Source organism: Oncorhynchus keta, chromosome 2 (assembly GCF_023373465.1).
Source record: "Oncorhynchus keta strain PuntledgeMale-10-30-2019 chromosome 2, Oket_V2, whole genome shotgun sequence".
Lineage (NCBI taxonomy): Eukaryota > Metazoa > Chordata > Actinopteri > Salmoniformes > Salmonidae > Oncorhynchus > Oncorhynchus keta.
The window spans coordinates 3,432,032-3,446,000 of record NC_068422.1 but is presented as its reverse complement, the minus strand read 5'-3'; the positions used below and the strand labels follow the sequence as shown (position 1 = coordinate 3,446,000).

General features: G+C 46.0%; 1 protein-coding gene across 4 annotated transcripts in view; it reads left to right on the top strand.

Annotated features, from left to right (window-relative positions):
• Positions 1-13,969, top strand: part of LOC118378942 (protein kinase C epsilon type) — a 302,141-nt gene that overhangs the window by 202,644 nt on the left and 85,528 nt on the right. For 3 of the 4 annotated variants that reach the window (XR_008071101.1, XM_052470873.1, XM_052470877.1), the window contains 4 exons: positions 418-452; positions 598-692; positions 785-914; positions 13,392-13,534. Coding sequence is in view for 3 of the 4 variants with exons in the window: in XM_052470873.1 (XP_052326833.1) it covers positions 418-452; positions 598-692; positions 785-914; positions 13,392-13,534 (403 nt within the window). In the remaining variant the exon portion in view is untranslated. The remainder of the gene's footprint in view (positions 1-417; positions 453-597; positions 693-784; positions 915-13,391; positions 13,535-13,969) is intronic. The other variant, XM_052470879.1, reaches the window with a different exon arrangement.

Here is a 13,969-nt window from a genome sequence, read left to right as displayed (position 1 = left end):
TGTAACAGAGTGACAATGATGTGACCTGTTTCTCTGACAGGGGTGATAAGGAGTGTTAGCACACAGCTGCGGCTATTTTAGCCCCCCTCCTCCCCATAGCCACATTGACAGCACCTATAGAGGTGGCCCAACTCACTGCTATGGCTCAGGAACCTCTTCAACTTTCTGCTGTTCAATGGTTCAATTTCCATTCATTACAGCAAAGCAGGGTTAGGCTGTTTCAATTCCAGATTGTGACTTCTAATCAAAAACATAGAAAAATACATGTTGAACGTGACAAAGCTTTGACGGCCCAAATATATTCACTTCATTCCAAGTAATAATTTACAATTCCACAAAATTCCACGTAATTTAATACTGTTCCACTCTGAATCTGACTGTATGTTTTATTGAGTGACTATTTCTCTCTCTCAACAGGGGTGTGATTGGGAAACAGGGTTACCAGTGTCAAGGTAACCATCATATCTATGTCTGTGTTACAGTTATCTGCACACCAATGTGTATTCCCATCGCTCTATAAGTAATAGGGCCTTAACAGATAACTCAACTCACGTGTTGAAATGAAAGTGATTGACTTAGTTGTCTGTTGTCTCCTAGTGTGCACGTGTGTTGTCCATAAGCGCTGCCACGAGCTCATCATCACAAAATGTGCTGGGATGAAGAAAGACAAAGACGACACTACACCAGAGGAGGTAGGCATCTCTCCACATATTAGTTATAATGAGGTGAATCAATCTAAGTGTGTGACTGTGTGATCGCTAATGCTCTTTGTCTCCCCCTGCAGGTTGGATCCCAGCGGTTCAGCGTTAATATGCCTCATAAGTTTGGTATTCACAACTTCAAAGTCCTAACCTTCTGTGACCACTGTGGATCGCTACTGTGGGGCCTGCTCAGACAAGGGCTGCAATGCAAAGGTACGCCAGCACACACACATGCACACACGCGCAAACATACCCACAGGCGCATGCACACACACACACACAAACACACACACAGTGAGTTATACAAACAAATGCACCACTACACACAGACAAGCACATACATAGTACATTCTCACAACATTTTGTACTGGTCAAGAAGAATGCACTCCAATAGCATGGTCTCTCTCTCCGTTTGTAACCATGGTCTCTCTCTCAATCAGTAACCATGGTATCTCTCAGTCAGTAACCATGGTCTCTCTCAGTCAGTAACCATGGTCTCTCTCTCAGTCTATAACCATGGTCTCTCTCTCAGTCCGTAACCATGGTCTCTCTCAGTCCATAACCATGGTTTCTCTCAGTCTATAACCATGGTGTCTCTCTCAGTCTGTAACCATGGTCTCTCTCTCTCTCAGTCTGTAACCATGGTCTCTCTCTCAGTCCGTAACCATGGTCTCTCTCAGTCCATAACCATGGTTTCTCTCAGTCTATAACCATGGTGTCTCTCTCAGTCTGTAACCATGGTCTCTCTCTCTCTCAGTCTGTAACCATGGTCTCTCTCTCAGTCTGTAACCATGGTGTCTCTCTCAGTCTGTAACCATGGTATCTCTCAGTCTGCAACTGTGGTCTCTCTCAGTTAGTAACCATGGTCTCTCTCAGTCAGTAACCATGGTCTCTCTCTCAGTCTGTAAGGTGAATAAACATGTGAGGTAACCATGGTCTCTCTTAGTCAGTAACCATGGTCTCTCTCTCAGTCTGTAAGGTGAATGAACATGTGAGGTAACCATGGCCTCTCTTAGTCAGTAACCATGGTCTCTCTCAGTCTGTAACCATGGTCTCTCTCTCTCAATCAATAACCATGGTCTCTCTCTGTCAGGTGAACCATGGTCTGGTCTCTCATTGGTCTTGCTCTCAGTCAACCATGGTCTCTCTCTCAGTCAGTAACCATGGTCTCTCTCTCAGTCTGTAACCATGGTGTCTCTCTCCATGTCTCTCAGTCAGTAACCATGGTGTCTCTCTCAATCAGTAACCATGGTCTCTCTCAATTAGTAACCATGGTCTCTCAGTCAGTAACCATGGTCTCTCTCTCAGTCTATAACCATGGTGTATCTCTCAGTCTGTAAGGTGCATGAACATGTGAGGTAACCATGGTCTCTCTCTCAGTCAGTAACCATGGTGTCTCTCTCAGTCTCGAACCATGGTGTCTCTCTCAGTCAGTAACCATGGTCTCTCTCTGTCAGTAACCATGGTCTCTCTCATTCAGTAACCATGGTCTCTCTCTCAGTCTGTAAGGTCAGTCATTAACCATGCTCTCTCTCTCAGTCTCGAACCATGGTGTCTCTCTCAGTCAGTAACCATGGTCTCTCTCTGTCAGTAACCATGGTCTCTCTCATTCAGTAACCATGGTCTCTCTCTCAGTCATTAACCATGGTCTCTCTCTCCGTTTGTAACCATGGTCTCTCTCTCAATCAGTAACCATGGTATCTCTCAGTCAGTAACCATGGTCTCTCTCAGTCAGTAACCATGGTCTCTCTCTCAGTCTATAACCATGGTCTCTCTCTCAGTCCGTAACCATGGTCTCTCTCAGTCCATAACCATGGTTTCTCTCAGTCTATAACCATGGTGTCTCTCTCAGTCTGTAACCATGGTCTCTCTCTCTCTCAGTCTGTAACCATGGTCTCTCTCTCAGTCTGTAACCATGGTGTCTCTCTCAGTCTGTAACCATGGTATCTCTCAGTCTGCAACTGTGGTCTCTCTCAGTTAGTAACCATGGTCTCTCTCTCCGTTTGTAACCATGGTCTCTCTCTCAATCAGTAACCATGGTATCTCTCAGTCAGTAACCATGGTCTCTCTCAGTCAGTAACCATGGTCTCTCTCTCAGTCTATAACCATGGTCTCTCTCTCAGTCCGTAACCATGGTCTCTCTCAGTCCATAACCATGGTTTCTCTCAGTCTATAACCATGGTGTCTCTCTCAGTCTGTAACCATGGTCTCTCTCTCTCTCAGTCTGTAACCATGGTCTCTCTCTCAGTCTGTAACCATGGTGTCTCTCTCAGTCTGTAACCATGGTATCTCTCAGTCTGCAACTGTGGTCTCTCTCAGTTAGTAACCATGGTCTCTCTCAGTCAGTAACCATGGTCTCTCTCTCAGTCTGTAAGGTGAATAAACATGTGAGGTAACCATGGTCTCTCTTAGTCAGTAACCATGGTCTCTCTCTCAGTCTGTAAGGTGAATGAACATGTGAGGTAACCATGGCCTCTCTTAGTCAGTAACCATGGTCTCTCTCAGTCTGTAACCATGGTCTCTCTCTCTCAATCAATAACCATGGTCTCTCTCAGTCTGTAACCATGGTGTCTCTCTCAGTCTGTAACCATGGTGTCTCTCTCAGTCTGTAAGGTGCATGAACATGTGAGGTAACCATGGTCTCTCTCTCAGTCAGTAACCATGGTGTCTCTCTCAGTCTCTAACCATGGTGTCTCTCTCAGTCAGTAACCATGGTCTCTCTCTAAGTCAGTAACCATGGTGTTGCTCTCAGTCAATAACCATGGTCTCTCTCTGTCAGTAACCATGGTCTCTCTCATTCAGTAACCATGGTCTCTCTCTCAGTCAGTAACCATGGTCTCTCTCTCAGTCTGTAACCATGGTGTCTCTCTCAGTCAGTAACCATGGTGTCTCTCTCAATCAGTAACCATGGTCTCTCTCAATTAGTAACCATGGTCTCTCAGTCAGTAACCATGGTCTCTCTCTCAGTCTATAACCATGGTGTATCTCTCAGTCTGTAAGGTGCATGAACATGTGAGGTAACCATGGTCTCTCTCTCAGTCAGTAACCATGGTGTCTCTCTCAGTCTCGAACCATGGTGTCTCTCTCAGTCAGTAACCATGGTCTCTCTCTGTCAGTAACCATGGTCTCTCTCATTCAGTAACCATGGTCTCTCTCTCAGTCATTAACCATGGTCTCTCTCTCAGTCTCGAACCATGGTGTCTCTCTCAGTCAGTAACCATGGTCTCTCTCTGTCAGTAACCATGGTCTCTCTCATTCAGTAACCATGGTCTCTCTCTCAGTCATTAACCATGGTCTCTCTCTCCGTTTGTAACCATGGTCTCTCTCTCAATCAGTAACCATGGTATCTCTCAGCCAGTAACCATGGTCTCTCTCAGTCAGTAACCATGGTCTCTCTCTCAGTCTATAACCATGGTCTCTCTCTCAGTCCGTAACCATGGTCTCTCTCAGTCCATAACCATGGTTTCTCTCAGTCTATAACCATGGTGTCTCTCTCAGTCTGTAACCATGGTCTCTCTCTCTCTCAGTCTGTAACCATGGTCTCTCTCTCAGTCCGTAACCATGGTCTCTCTCAGTCCATAACCATGGTTTCTCTCAGTCTATAACCATGGTGTCTCTCTCAGTCTGTAACCATGGTCTCTCTCTCAGTCTGTAACCATGGTCTCTCTCTCAGTCTGTAACCATGGTGTCTCTCTCAGTCTGTAACCATGGTATCTCTCAGTCTGCAACTGTGGTCTCTCTCAGTTAGTAACCATGGTCTCTCTCAGTCAGTAACCATGGTCTCTCTCTCAGTCTGTAAGGTGAATAAACATGTGAGGTAACCATGGTCTCTCTTAGTCAGTAACCATGGTCTCTCTCTCAGTCTGTAAGGTGAATGAACATGTGAGGTAACCATGGCCTCTCTTAGTCAGTAACCATGGTCTCTCTCAGTCTGTAACCATGGTCTCTCTCTCAATCAATAACCATGGTCTCTCTCAGTCTGTAACCATGGTGTCTCTCTCAGTCTGTAACCATGGTGTCTCTCTCAGTCTGTAAGGTGCATGAACATGTGAGGTAACCATGGTCTCTCTCTCAGTCAGTAACCATGGTGTCTCTCTCAGTCTCTAACCATGGTGTCTCTCAGTCAGTCAGTAACCATGGTCTCTCTCTAAGTCAGTAACCATGGTGTTGCTCTCAGTCAATAACCATGGTCTCTCTCTGTCAGTAACCATGGTCTCTCTCATTCAGTAACCATGGTCTCTCTCTCAGTCAGTAACCATGGTCTCTCTCTCAGTCTGTAACCATGGTGTCTCTCTCAGTCAGTAACCATGGTGTCTCTCTCAATCAGTAACCATGGTCTCTCTCAGTCTGTAACCATGGTCTCTCAGTCAGTAACCATGGTCTCTCTCTCAGTCTATAACCATGGTGTATCTCTCAGTCTGTAAGGTGCATGAACATGTGAGGTAACCATGGTCTCTCTCTCAGTCAGTAACCATGGTGTCTCTCTCAGTCTCGAACCATGGTGTCTCTCTCAGTCAGTAACCATGGTCTCTCTCTGTCAGTAACCATGGTCTCTCTCATTCAGTAACCATGGTCTCTCTCTCAGTCATTAACCATGGTCTCTCTCTCAGTCTGTAACCATGGTGTCTCTCTCAGTCAGTAACCATGGTCTCTCAGTCAGTAACCATGGTCTATCTCTCAGTCAGTAACCATGGTCTCTCAGTCAGTCACCATGGTATCTCTCTCAGTCAGTAACGATGGTCTCTCTCAATCAGTAACCATGGTCTCTCTCTAGGTCAGTAATCATGGTCTCTCTCAGTCATTAACCATGGTCTCTCTCAAAGTTTGTAACCATGGTCTCTCTCTCAGTCTTTAACCATGGTCTCTCTCTCAGTCTGTAACCATGGTGTCTCTCTCAGTCAGTAACCATGGTCCCTCTCTCAGGCTGTAAGGTGAATGAACATGTGATGTAACCATGGTCTCTCTCTCTGTAGTCAGTCCATGGTCTCTCTCAGTCAGTAACCATGGTCTCTCTCTCAGTCTGTAACCATGGTCTCTCTATCAGTCTGTAACCATGTTGTCTCTCTCAGTCTGTAACCATGGTGTTTCTCTCAGTCAGTAACCATGGCCTCTCTCTCAGTCAGTAACCATGGTCTCTCTCTCAGTCTTTAACCATGGTGTCTCTCTCAGTCAGTAACCATGGTGTCTCTCTCAGTCAGTAACCATGGTCTCTCTCAATTAGTAAACATGGTCTCTCAGTCAGTAACCATGGTCTATCTCTCAGTCAGTAACCATGGTCTCTCAGTCAGTAACCATGGTATCTCTCAATCAGTAACCATGGTCTCTCTCTAGGTCAGTAATCATAGTCTCTCTCAATCATTAACCATGGTCTCTCTCACAGTTTGTAACCATGGTCTGTCTCTCAGTCTTTAACCATGGTCTCTCTCTCAGTCTGTAACCATGGTGTCTCTCTCAGTCAGTAACCATGGTCCCTCTCTCAGGCTGTAAGGTGAATGAACATGTGATGTAACCATGGTCTCTCTCTCAGTCTGTAACTATGGTGTTTCTCTCAGTCAGTAACCATGGCCTCTCTCTCAGTCTGTAACCATGGTCTCTCTCTCAGTCTGTAACCATGTTGTCTCTCTCAGTCTGTAACCATGGTGTTTCTCTCAGTCAGTAACCATGGCCTCTCTCTCAGTCTGTAACCATGGTCTCCTTCTCAGTCTGAAACCATGTTGTCTCTCTCAGTCTGTAACCATGGTGTTTCTCTCAGTCAGTAACCATGGCCTCTCTCTCAGTCTGTAACCATAGTCTCCTTCTCAGTCTGAAACCATGTTGTCTCTCTCAGTCTCTAACCATGGTGTCTCTCTCAGTCAGTAACCATGGTCTCTCTCTCAGTCTGTAAGGTGAATGAACATGTGAGGTAACCATGGTCTCTCTCATTGAGTAACCATGGTCTCTCTCTCAGTCTGTAACCATTGTCTCTCTCTCAGTCTGTAAGGTGAATGAACATGTGAGGTAACCATGGTCTCTCAGTCTGTAACCATGAATGAACAGTGAGTAACCATGGTCTCTCTCAGTCAGTAACCATGGTCTCTCTCAGTCTGTAACCATGGTCTCTCTCTCAGTGTGTAACCATGGTCTCTCTCTAAGTCTGTAAGGTAAATGAAAGTGTGAGGTAACCATGGTCTCTCTCTCAGTCTGTAACGTGAATGAACATGTGAGGTAACCATGGTCTCTCTCAGTCAGTAACCATGGTCTCTCGCTCAGTCTGTAAGGTGAATGAACATGTGATGTAACCATGGTCTCTCTCTCAGTCTGTAACGTGAATGAACATGTGAGGTAACCATGGTCTCTCTCAGTCAGTTACCATGGTCTCTCTCAGTCAGTAACCATGGTCTCTCTCAGTCAGTAACCATGGTCTCTCTCTCAGTCTGTAACCATGGTGTCTCTCTCAGTCTGTAAGGTGAATGAACATGTGAGGTAACCATGGTCTCTCTAAATCAGTAACTGTGGTCTCTCTCAGTCAGTAACCATGGTCTCTCTCAGTCAGTAACCATGGTCTCTCGCAGTGAGTAACAATGGTCTCTCTCAGTCAGTAACCATGATGTCTCTCTCAGTCTGTAAGGTGAATGAACATGTGAGGTAACCATGGTCTCTCGCAGTGAGTAACAATGGTCTCTCTCAGTCAGTAACCATGGTCTCTCTCTCAGTCTGTAAGCTGAATGAACATGTGAGGTAACCATGGTCTCTCGCAGTGAGTAACAATGGTCTCTCTCAGTCAGTAACCATGGTCTCTCTCTCAGTCTGTAACCATGGTCTCTCTCTCAGTCTGTAAGGTGAATGAACATGTGAGGTAACCATGGTCTCTCATAGTCTGTAACCATGGTTTCTCTATCAGTCAGTAACAATGGTCTCTCTCTAGTCTGTAACCATGGTCTCTCTCTCAGTCTGTAAGGTGAATGAAAGTGTGAGGTAACCATGGTCTCTCTCAGTCAGTAACCATGGTCTCTCTCAGTCTGTAACCATGGTCTCTCTCAGTCAGTAACCATGGTCTCTCTCAGTCAGTAACCATGGTCTCTCTCTCAGTCTGTAAGGTGAATGAATATGTGAGTAACCATGGTCTCTCTCAGTCTGTAGTGAATGAACATGTGAGGTAACCATGGTCTCTCTCAGTCAGTAACCATGGTCTCTCTCTCAGTCAGTAGCCATGGTCTCTCTCTCAGTCAGTAACCATGGTCTCTCTCTCAGTCTGTAAGGTGAATGAACATGTGAGGTAACCATGGTCTCTCTCAGTCAGTAACCATGGTCTCTCTCAGTCTGTAAGGTGAATGAACATGTGATGTAACCATGGTCTCTCTCTCAGTCTGTAAGGTGAATGAACATGTGATGTAACCATGGTCTCTCTCAGTCAGTAACCATGGTCTCTCTCTCAGTCAGTAACGTGAATGAACATGTGATGTAACCATGGTCTCTCTCAGTCAGTAACCATGGTCTCTCTCTCAGTCTGTAAGGTGAATGAACATGTGAGGTAACCATGGTCTCTCTCAGTCAGTAACTCTCATTGAGTGAATGAACATGTGAACCCATGGTCTCTCAGTCAGTCTGTAACCATGGTCTCTCTCAGTCTGTAAGGTGAATGAACATGTAACCATGGTCTCTCTCTCAGTCAGTAACCATGGTCTCTCTCAGTCTGTAACCATGGTCTCTCTCTCAGTCTATAACCATGGTCTCTCTCTCAGTCTGTAAGGTGAATTAATATGTGAGGTAACCATGGTCTCTCTGTCAGTAACCATGGTCTCTCTCTCAGTCAGTAACCATGGTCTCTCTCTGTCAGTAACCATGGTCTCTCTCTCAGTCAGTAACCATGGTCTCTCTCTCAGTCAGTAGCCATGGTTTCTCTCTCAGTCTGTAAGGTTAATGCACATGTGGTGTAACCATGGTCTCTCTCAGACAGTAACCATGGTGTCTCTCTCAGTCTGTAAGGTGAATGAACATGTGGTGTAACCATGGTCTCTCTCAGTCAGTAACCATGGTGTCTCTCTCAGTCAGTAAGGTGAATGAACATGTGGTGTAACCATGGTCTCGCTCAGTCAGTAACCATTGTCTCTCTCTCAGTCTGTAAGGTGAATGAACATGTGATGTAACCATGGTCTCTCTCAGTCAGTAACCATGGTGTCTCTCTCAGTCAGTAACCATGGTGTCTCTCTCAATCAGTAACCATGGTCTCTCTCAATTAGTAACCATGGTCTCTCAGTCAGTAACCATGGTCTCTCTCTCAGTCTATAACCATGGTGTATCTCTCAGTCTGTAAGGTGAATGAACATGTGAGGTAACCATGGTCTCTCTCTCAGTCAGTAACCATGGTGTCTCTCTCAGTCTCGTTACCATGGTCTCTCTCTCAGTCAGTAACCATGGTCTCTCTCAGTCAGTAACCATGGTCTCTCTCTCAGTCTGTAACCATGGTCTCTCTCTCAATGTAACCATGGTCTCTCTCTCAGTCTGTAACCATGGTGTAACTCTCTCAGTCAGTAACCATGGTCTCTCTCAGTAACCATGGTCTATCTCTCAGTCAGTAACCATGGTCTCTCAGTCAGTCACCATGGTATCTCTCTCAGTCAGTAACGATGGTCTCTCTCAATCAGTAACCATGGTCTCTCTCTAGGTCAGTAATCATGGTCTCTCTCAGTCATTAACCATGGTCTCTCTCAAAGTTTGTAACCATGGTCTCTCTCTCAGTCTTTAACCATGGTCTCTCTCTCAGTCTGTAACCATGGTGTCTCTCTCAGTCAGTAACCATGGTCCCTCTCTCAGGCTGTAAGGTGAATGAACATGTGATGTAACCATGGTCTCTCTCTCAGTCAGTAACCATGGTCTCTCTCTCAGTCTGTAACCATGGTCTCTCTATCAGTCTGTAACCATGTTGTCTCTCTCAGTCTGTAACCATGGTGTTTCTCTCAGTCAGTAACCATGGCCTCTCTCTCAGTCAGTAACCATGGTCTCTCTCTCAGTCTTTAACCATGGTGTCTCTCTCAGTCAGTAACCATGGTGTCTCTCTCAGTCAGTAACCATGGTCTCTCTCAATTAGTAAACATGGTCTCTCAGTCAGTAACCATGGTCTATCTCTCAGTCAGTAACCATGGTCTCTCAGTCAGTAACCATGGTATCTCTCAATCAGTAACATGTCTCTCTCAGTCTGTAACCATGGTCTCTCTCAGGGTCTCTCTCTCAGTCAGTAATCATGTCTCTCTCAGTCATTAACCATGGTCTCTCTCACAGTTTGTAACATGGTCTGTCTCTCAGTCTTTAACCATGGTCTCTCTCTCAGTCAGTAACCATGGTGTCTCTCTCAGTCAGTAACCATGGTCCCTCTCTCAGGCTGTAAGGTGAATGAACATGTGATGTAACCATGGTCTCTCTCTCAGTCTGTAACTATGGTGTTTCTCTCAGTCAGTAACCATGGCCTCTCTCTCAGTCTGTAACCATGGTCTCTCTCTCAGTCTGTAACCATGTTGTCTCTCTCAGTCTGTAACCATGGTGTTTCTCTCAGTCAGTAACCATGGCCTCTCTCTCAGTCTGTAACCATGGTCTCCTTCTCAGTCTGAAACCATGTTGTCTCTCTCAGTCTGTAACCATGGTGTTTCTCTCAGTCAGTAACCATGGCCTCTCTCTCAGTCTGTAACCATAGTCTCCTTCTCAGTCTGAAACCATGTCTCTAACCATGGTGTCTCTCTCAGTCAGTAACCATGGTCTCTCTCTCAGTCTGTAAGGTGAATGAACATGTGAGGTAACCATGGTCTCTCTCATTGAGTAACCATGGTCTCTCTCTCAGTCTGTAACCATTGTCTCTCTCTCAGTCTGTAAGGTGAATGAACATGTGAGGTAACCATGGTCTCTCATAGTCAGTAACCATGGTCTCTCTCAGTCTGTAACCATGGTCTCTCTCTCAGTGTGTAACCATGGTCTCTCTCTAAGTCTGTAAGGTAAATGAAAGTGTGAGGTAACCATGGTCTCTCTCTCAGTCTGTAACGTGAATGAACATGTGAGGTAACCATGGTCTCTCTCAGTCAGTAACCATGGTCTCTCGCTCAGTCTGTAAGGTGAATGAACATGTGATGTAACCATGGTCTCTCTCTCAGTCTGTAACGTGAATGAACATGTGAGGTAACCATGGTCTCTCTCAGTCAGTTACCATGGTCTCTCTCAGTCAGTAACCATGGTCTCTCTCAGTCAGTAACCATGGTCTCTCTCTCAGTCTGTAACCATGGTGTCTCTCTCAGTCTGTAAGGTGAATGAACATGTGAGGTAACCATGGTCTCTCGCAGTGAGTAACAATGGTCTCTCTCAGTCAGTAACCATGGTCTCTCTCAGTCAGTAACCATGGTCTCTCGCAGTGAGTAACAATGGTCTCTCTCAGTCAGTAACCATGATGTCTCTCTCAGTCTGTAAGGTGAATGAACATGTGAGGTAACCATGGTCTCTCGCAGTGAGTAACAATGGTCTCTCTCAGTCAGTAACCATGGTCTCTCTCTCAGTCTGTAAGCTGAATGAACATGTGAGGTAACCATGGTCTCTCTCTCTCTCTCAGTCAGTAACCATGGTCTCTCTCTCAGTCTGTAACCATGGTCTCTCTCTCAGTCTGTAAGGTGAATGAACATGTGAGGTAACCATGGTCTCTCATAGTCTGTAACCATGGTTTCTCTATCAGTCAGTAACAATGGTCTCTCTCTCAGTCTGTAACCATGGTCTCTCTCTCAGTCTGTAAGGTGAATGAAAGTGTGAGGTAACCATGGTCTCTCTCAGTCAGTAACCATGGTCTCTCTCAGTCAGTAACCATGGTCTCTCTCTCAGTCAGTAGCCATGGTCTCTCTCAGTCAGTAACCATGGTCTCTCTCTCAGTCTGTAAGGTGAATGAATATGTGAGGTAACCATGGTCTCTCTCAGTCAGTAACCATGGTCTCTCTCAGTCAGTAACCATGGTCTCTCTCTCAGTCAGTAGCCATGGTCTCTCTCTCAGTCAGTAGCCATGGTCTCTCTCTCAGTCTGTAAGGTGAATGCACATGTGGTGTAACCATGGTATCTCTCAGTCAGTAACCATGGTCTCTCTCAGTCTGTAAGGTGAATGAACATGTGATGTAACCATGGTCTCTCTCTCAGTCTGTAAGGTGAATGAACATGTGATGTAACCATGGTCTCTCTCATTGAGTAACCATGGTCTCTCTCTCAGTCAGTAACGTGAATGAACATGTGATGTAACCAATGTGTCTCTCTCATTCAGTAACCATGGTCTCTCTCTCAGTCTGTAAGGTGAATGAACATGTGAGGTAACCATGGCCTCTCTCATTGAGTAACCATGGTCTCTCTCTCAGTCTGTAACCATTGTCTCTCTCTCAGTCTGTAAGGTGAATGAACATGTGAGGTAACCATGGTCTCTCATAGTCAGTAACCATGGTCTCTCTCAGTCTGTAACCATGGTCTCTCTCTCAGTCTATAACCATGGTCTCTCTCTCAGTCTGTAAGGTGAATTAATATGTGAGGTAACCATGGTCTCTCTGTCAGTAACCATGGTCTCTCTCTCAGTCAGTAACCATGGTCTCTCTCTGTCAGTAACCATGGTCTCTCTCTCAGTCAGTAACCATGGTCTCTCTCTCAGTCAGTAGCCATGGTTTCTCTCTCAGTCTGTAAGGTTAATGCACATGTGGTGTAACCATGGTCTCTCTCAGACAGTAACCATGGTGTCTCTCTCAGTCTGTAAGGTGAATGAACATGTGGTGTAACCATGGTCTCTCTCAGTCAGTAACCATGGTGTCTCTCTCAGTCAGTAAGGTGAATGAACATGTGGTGTAACCATGGTCTCGCTCAGTCAGTAACCATTGTCTCTCTCTCAGTCTGTAAGGTGAATGAACATGTGATGTAACCATGGTCTCTCTCAGTCAGTAACCATGGTGTCTCTCTCAGTCAGTAAGGTGAATGAACATGTGGTGTAACCATGGTCTCGCTCAGTCAGTAACCATTGTCTCTCTCTCAGTCTGTAAGGTGAATGAACATGTGATGTAACCATGGTCTCTCTCAGTTAGTAACCATGGTCTCTCTCAGTTAGTAACCATGGTCTCTCTCAGTCAGTAACCATGGTCTCTCTCAGTCTGTAACAATGGTCTCTCTCTCTCAGTCTGTAAGGTGAATGAACATGTGATGTAACCATGGTCTCTCTCTCAGTCTGTAAGGTGAATAAACATGTGATGTAGCCATGGTCTCTCTCTCAGTCTGTAAGGTGAATGAACATGTGATGTAACCATGGTCTCTCTCAGTTAGTAACCATGGTCTCTCTCAGTCAGTAACCATGGTCTCTCTCTCAGTCTGTAAGGTGAATAAACATGTGATGTAACCATGGTCTCTCTCAGTTAGTAACCATGGTCTCTCTCTCAGTCTGTAACCATGGTCTCTCTCTCAGTCAGTAACCATGGTGTCTCTCTCAGTCTGTAAGGTGACTAAACATGTGATGTAACCATGGTCTCTCTCAGTCAGTAGCCATGGTCTCTCTCAGTCAGTAACCATGGTGTCTCTCTCAGTCTGTAAGGTGAATAAACATGTGATGTAACCATGGTCTCTCTCAGTCAGTAACCATGGTCTCTCTCTCAGTCTGTAACCATGGTCTCTCTCTCAGTCTGTAAGGTGAATGAACATGTGATGTAACCATGGTCTCTCTCTCAGTCTGTAAGGTGAATGTACACAGACGCTGTGAAAGTAACGTGGCTCCGAACTGTGGGGTGGACGCGAGGGGCATCGCCAAGGTTCTGTCTGACCTGGGGGTCACACCAGACAAGATCTCCAGCAGTGCCCAGAGGAGGAAAAAGGTTAGAGGGCACCACCATTGACACTGGGCACTGCCAGGATCAGGGGGCACTGCCGGGGTCAGAGGGCAGAGGCGAGGGGTTATGGTCAAGGAGTAGAGGCAGGGGCAGGGGGCAACGGGTACGAGCAGGGGTAAGGGCGAGGAGGTAATGGGCAGGAGGCAGGGGTATGGGGCAGGGGTATGGGGCAGGGGTATGGGCAGGAGCGAGGTGTATGGACAGGGGCAGGACTGAGGGGTAGGGAGTATGGGCAGGGGTATGGGGCAGGGGTAAGGGGTAGGAGATAGGTGGCTGGGGGATGGGCGAGGGGTATCGGCAAGGGCAACAATTGATGAGAATTCCGATTCATTAAATTTGTACAGAATGTCCTCAATGAAACAATTCATTTAGCAGCAGTCACAGATCAAACACATATCCCCTGACCCCTAATCCTCATCG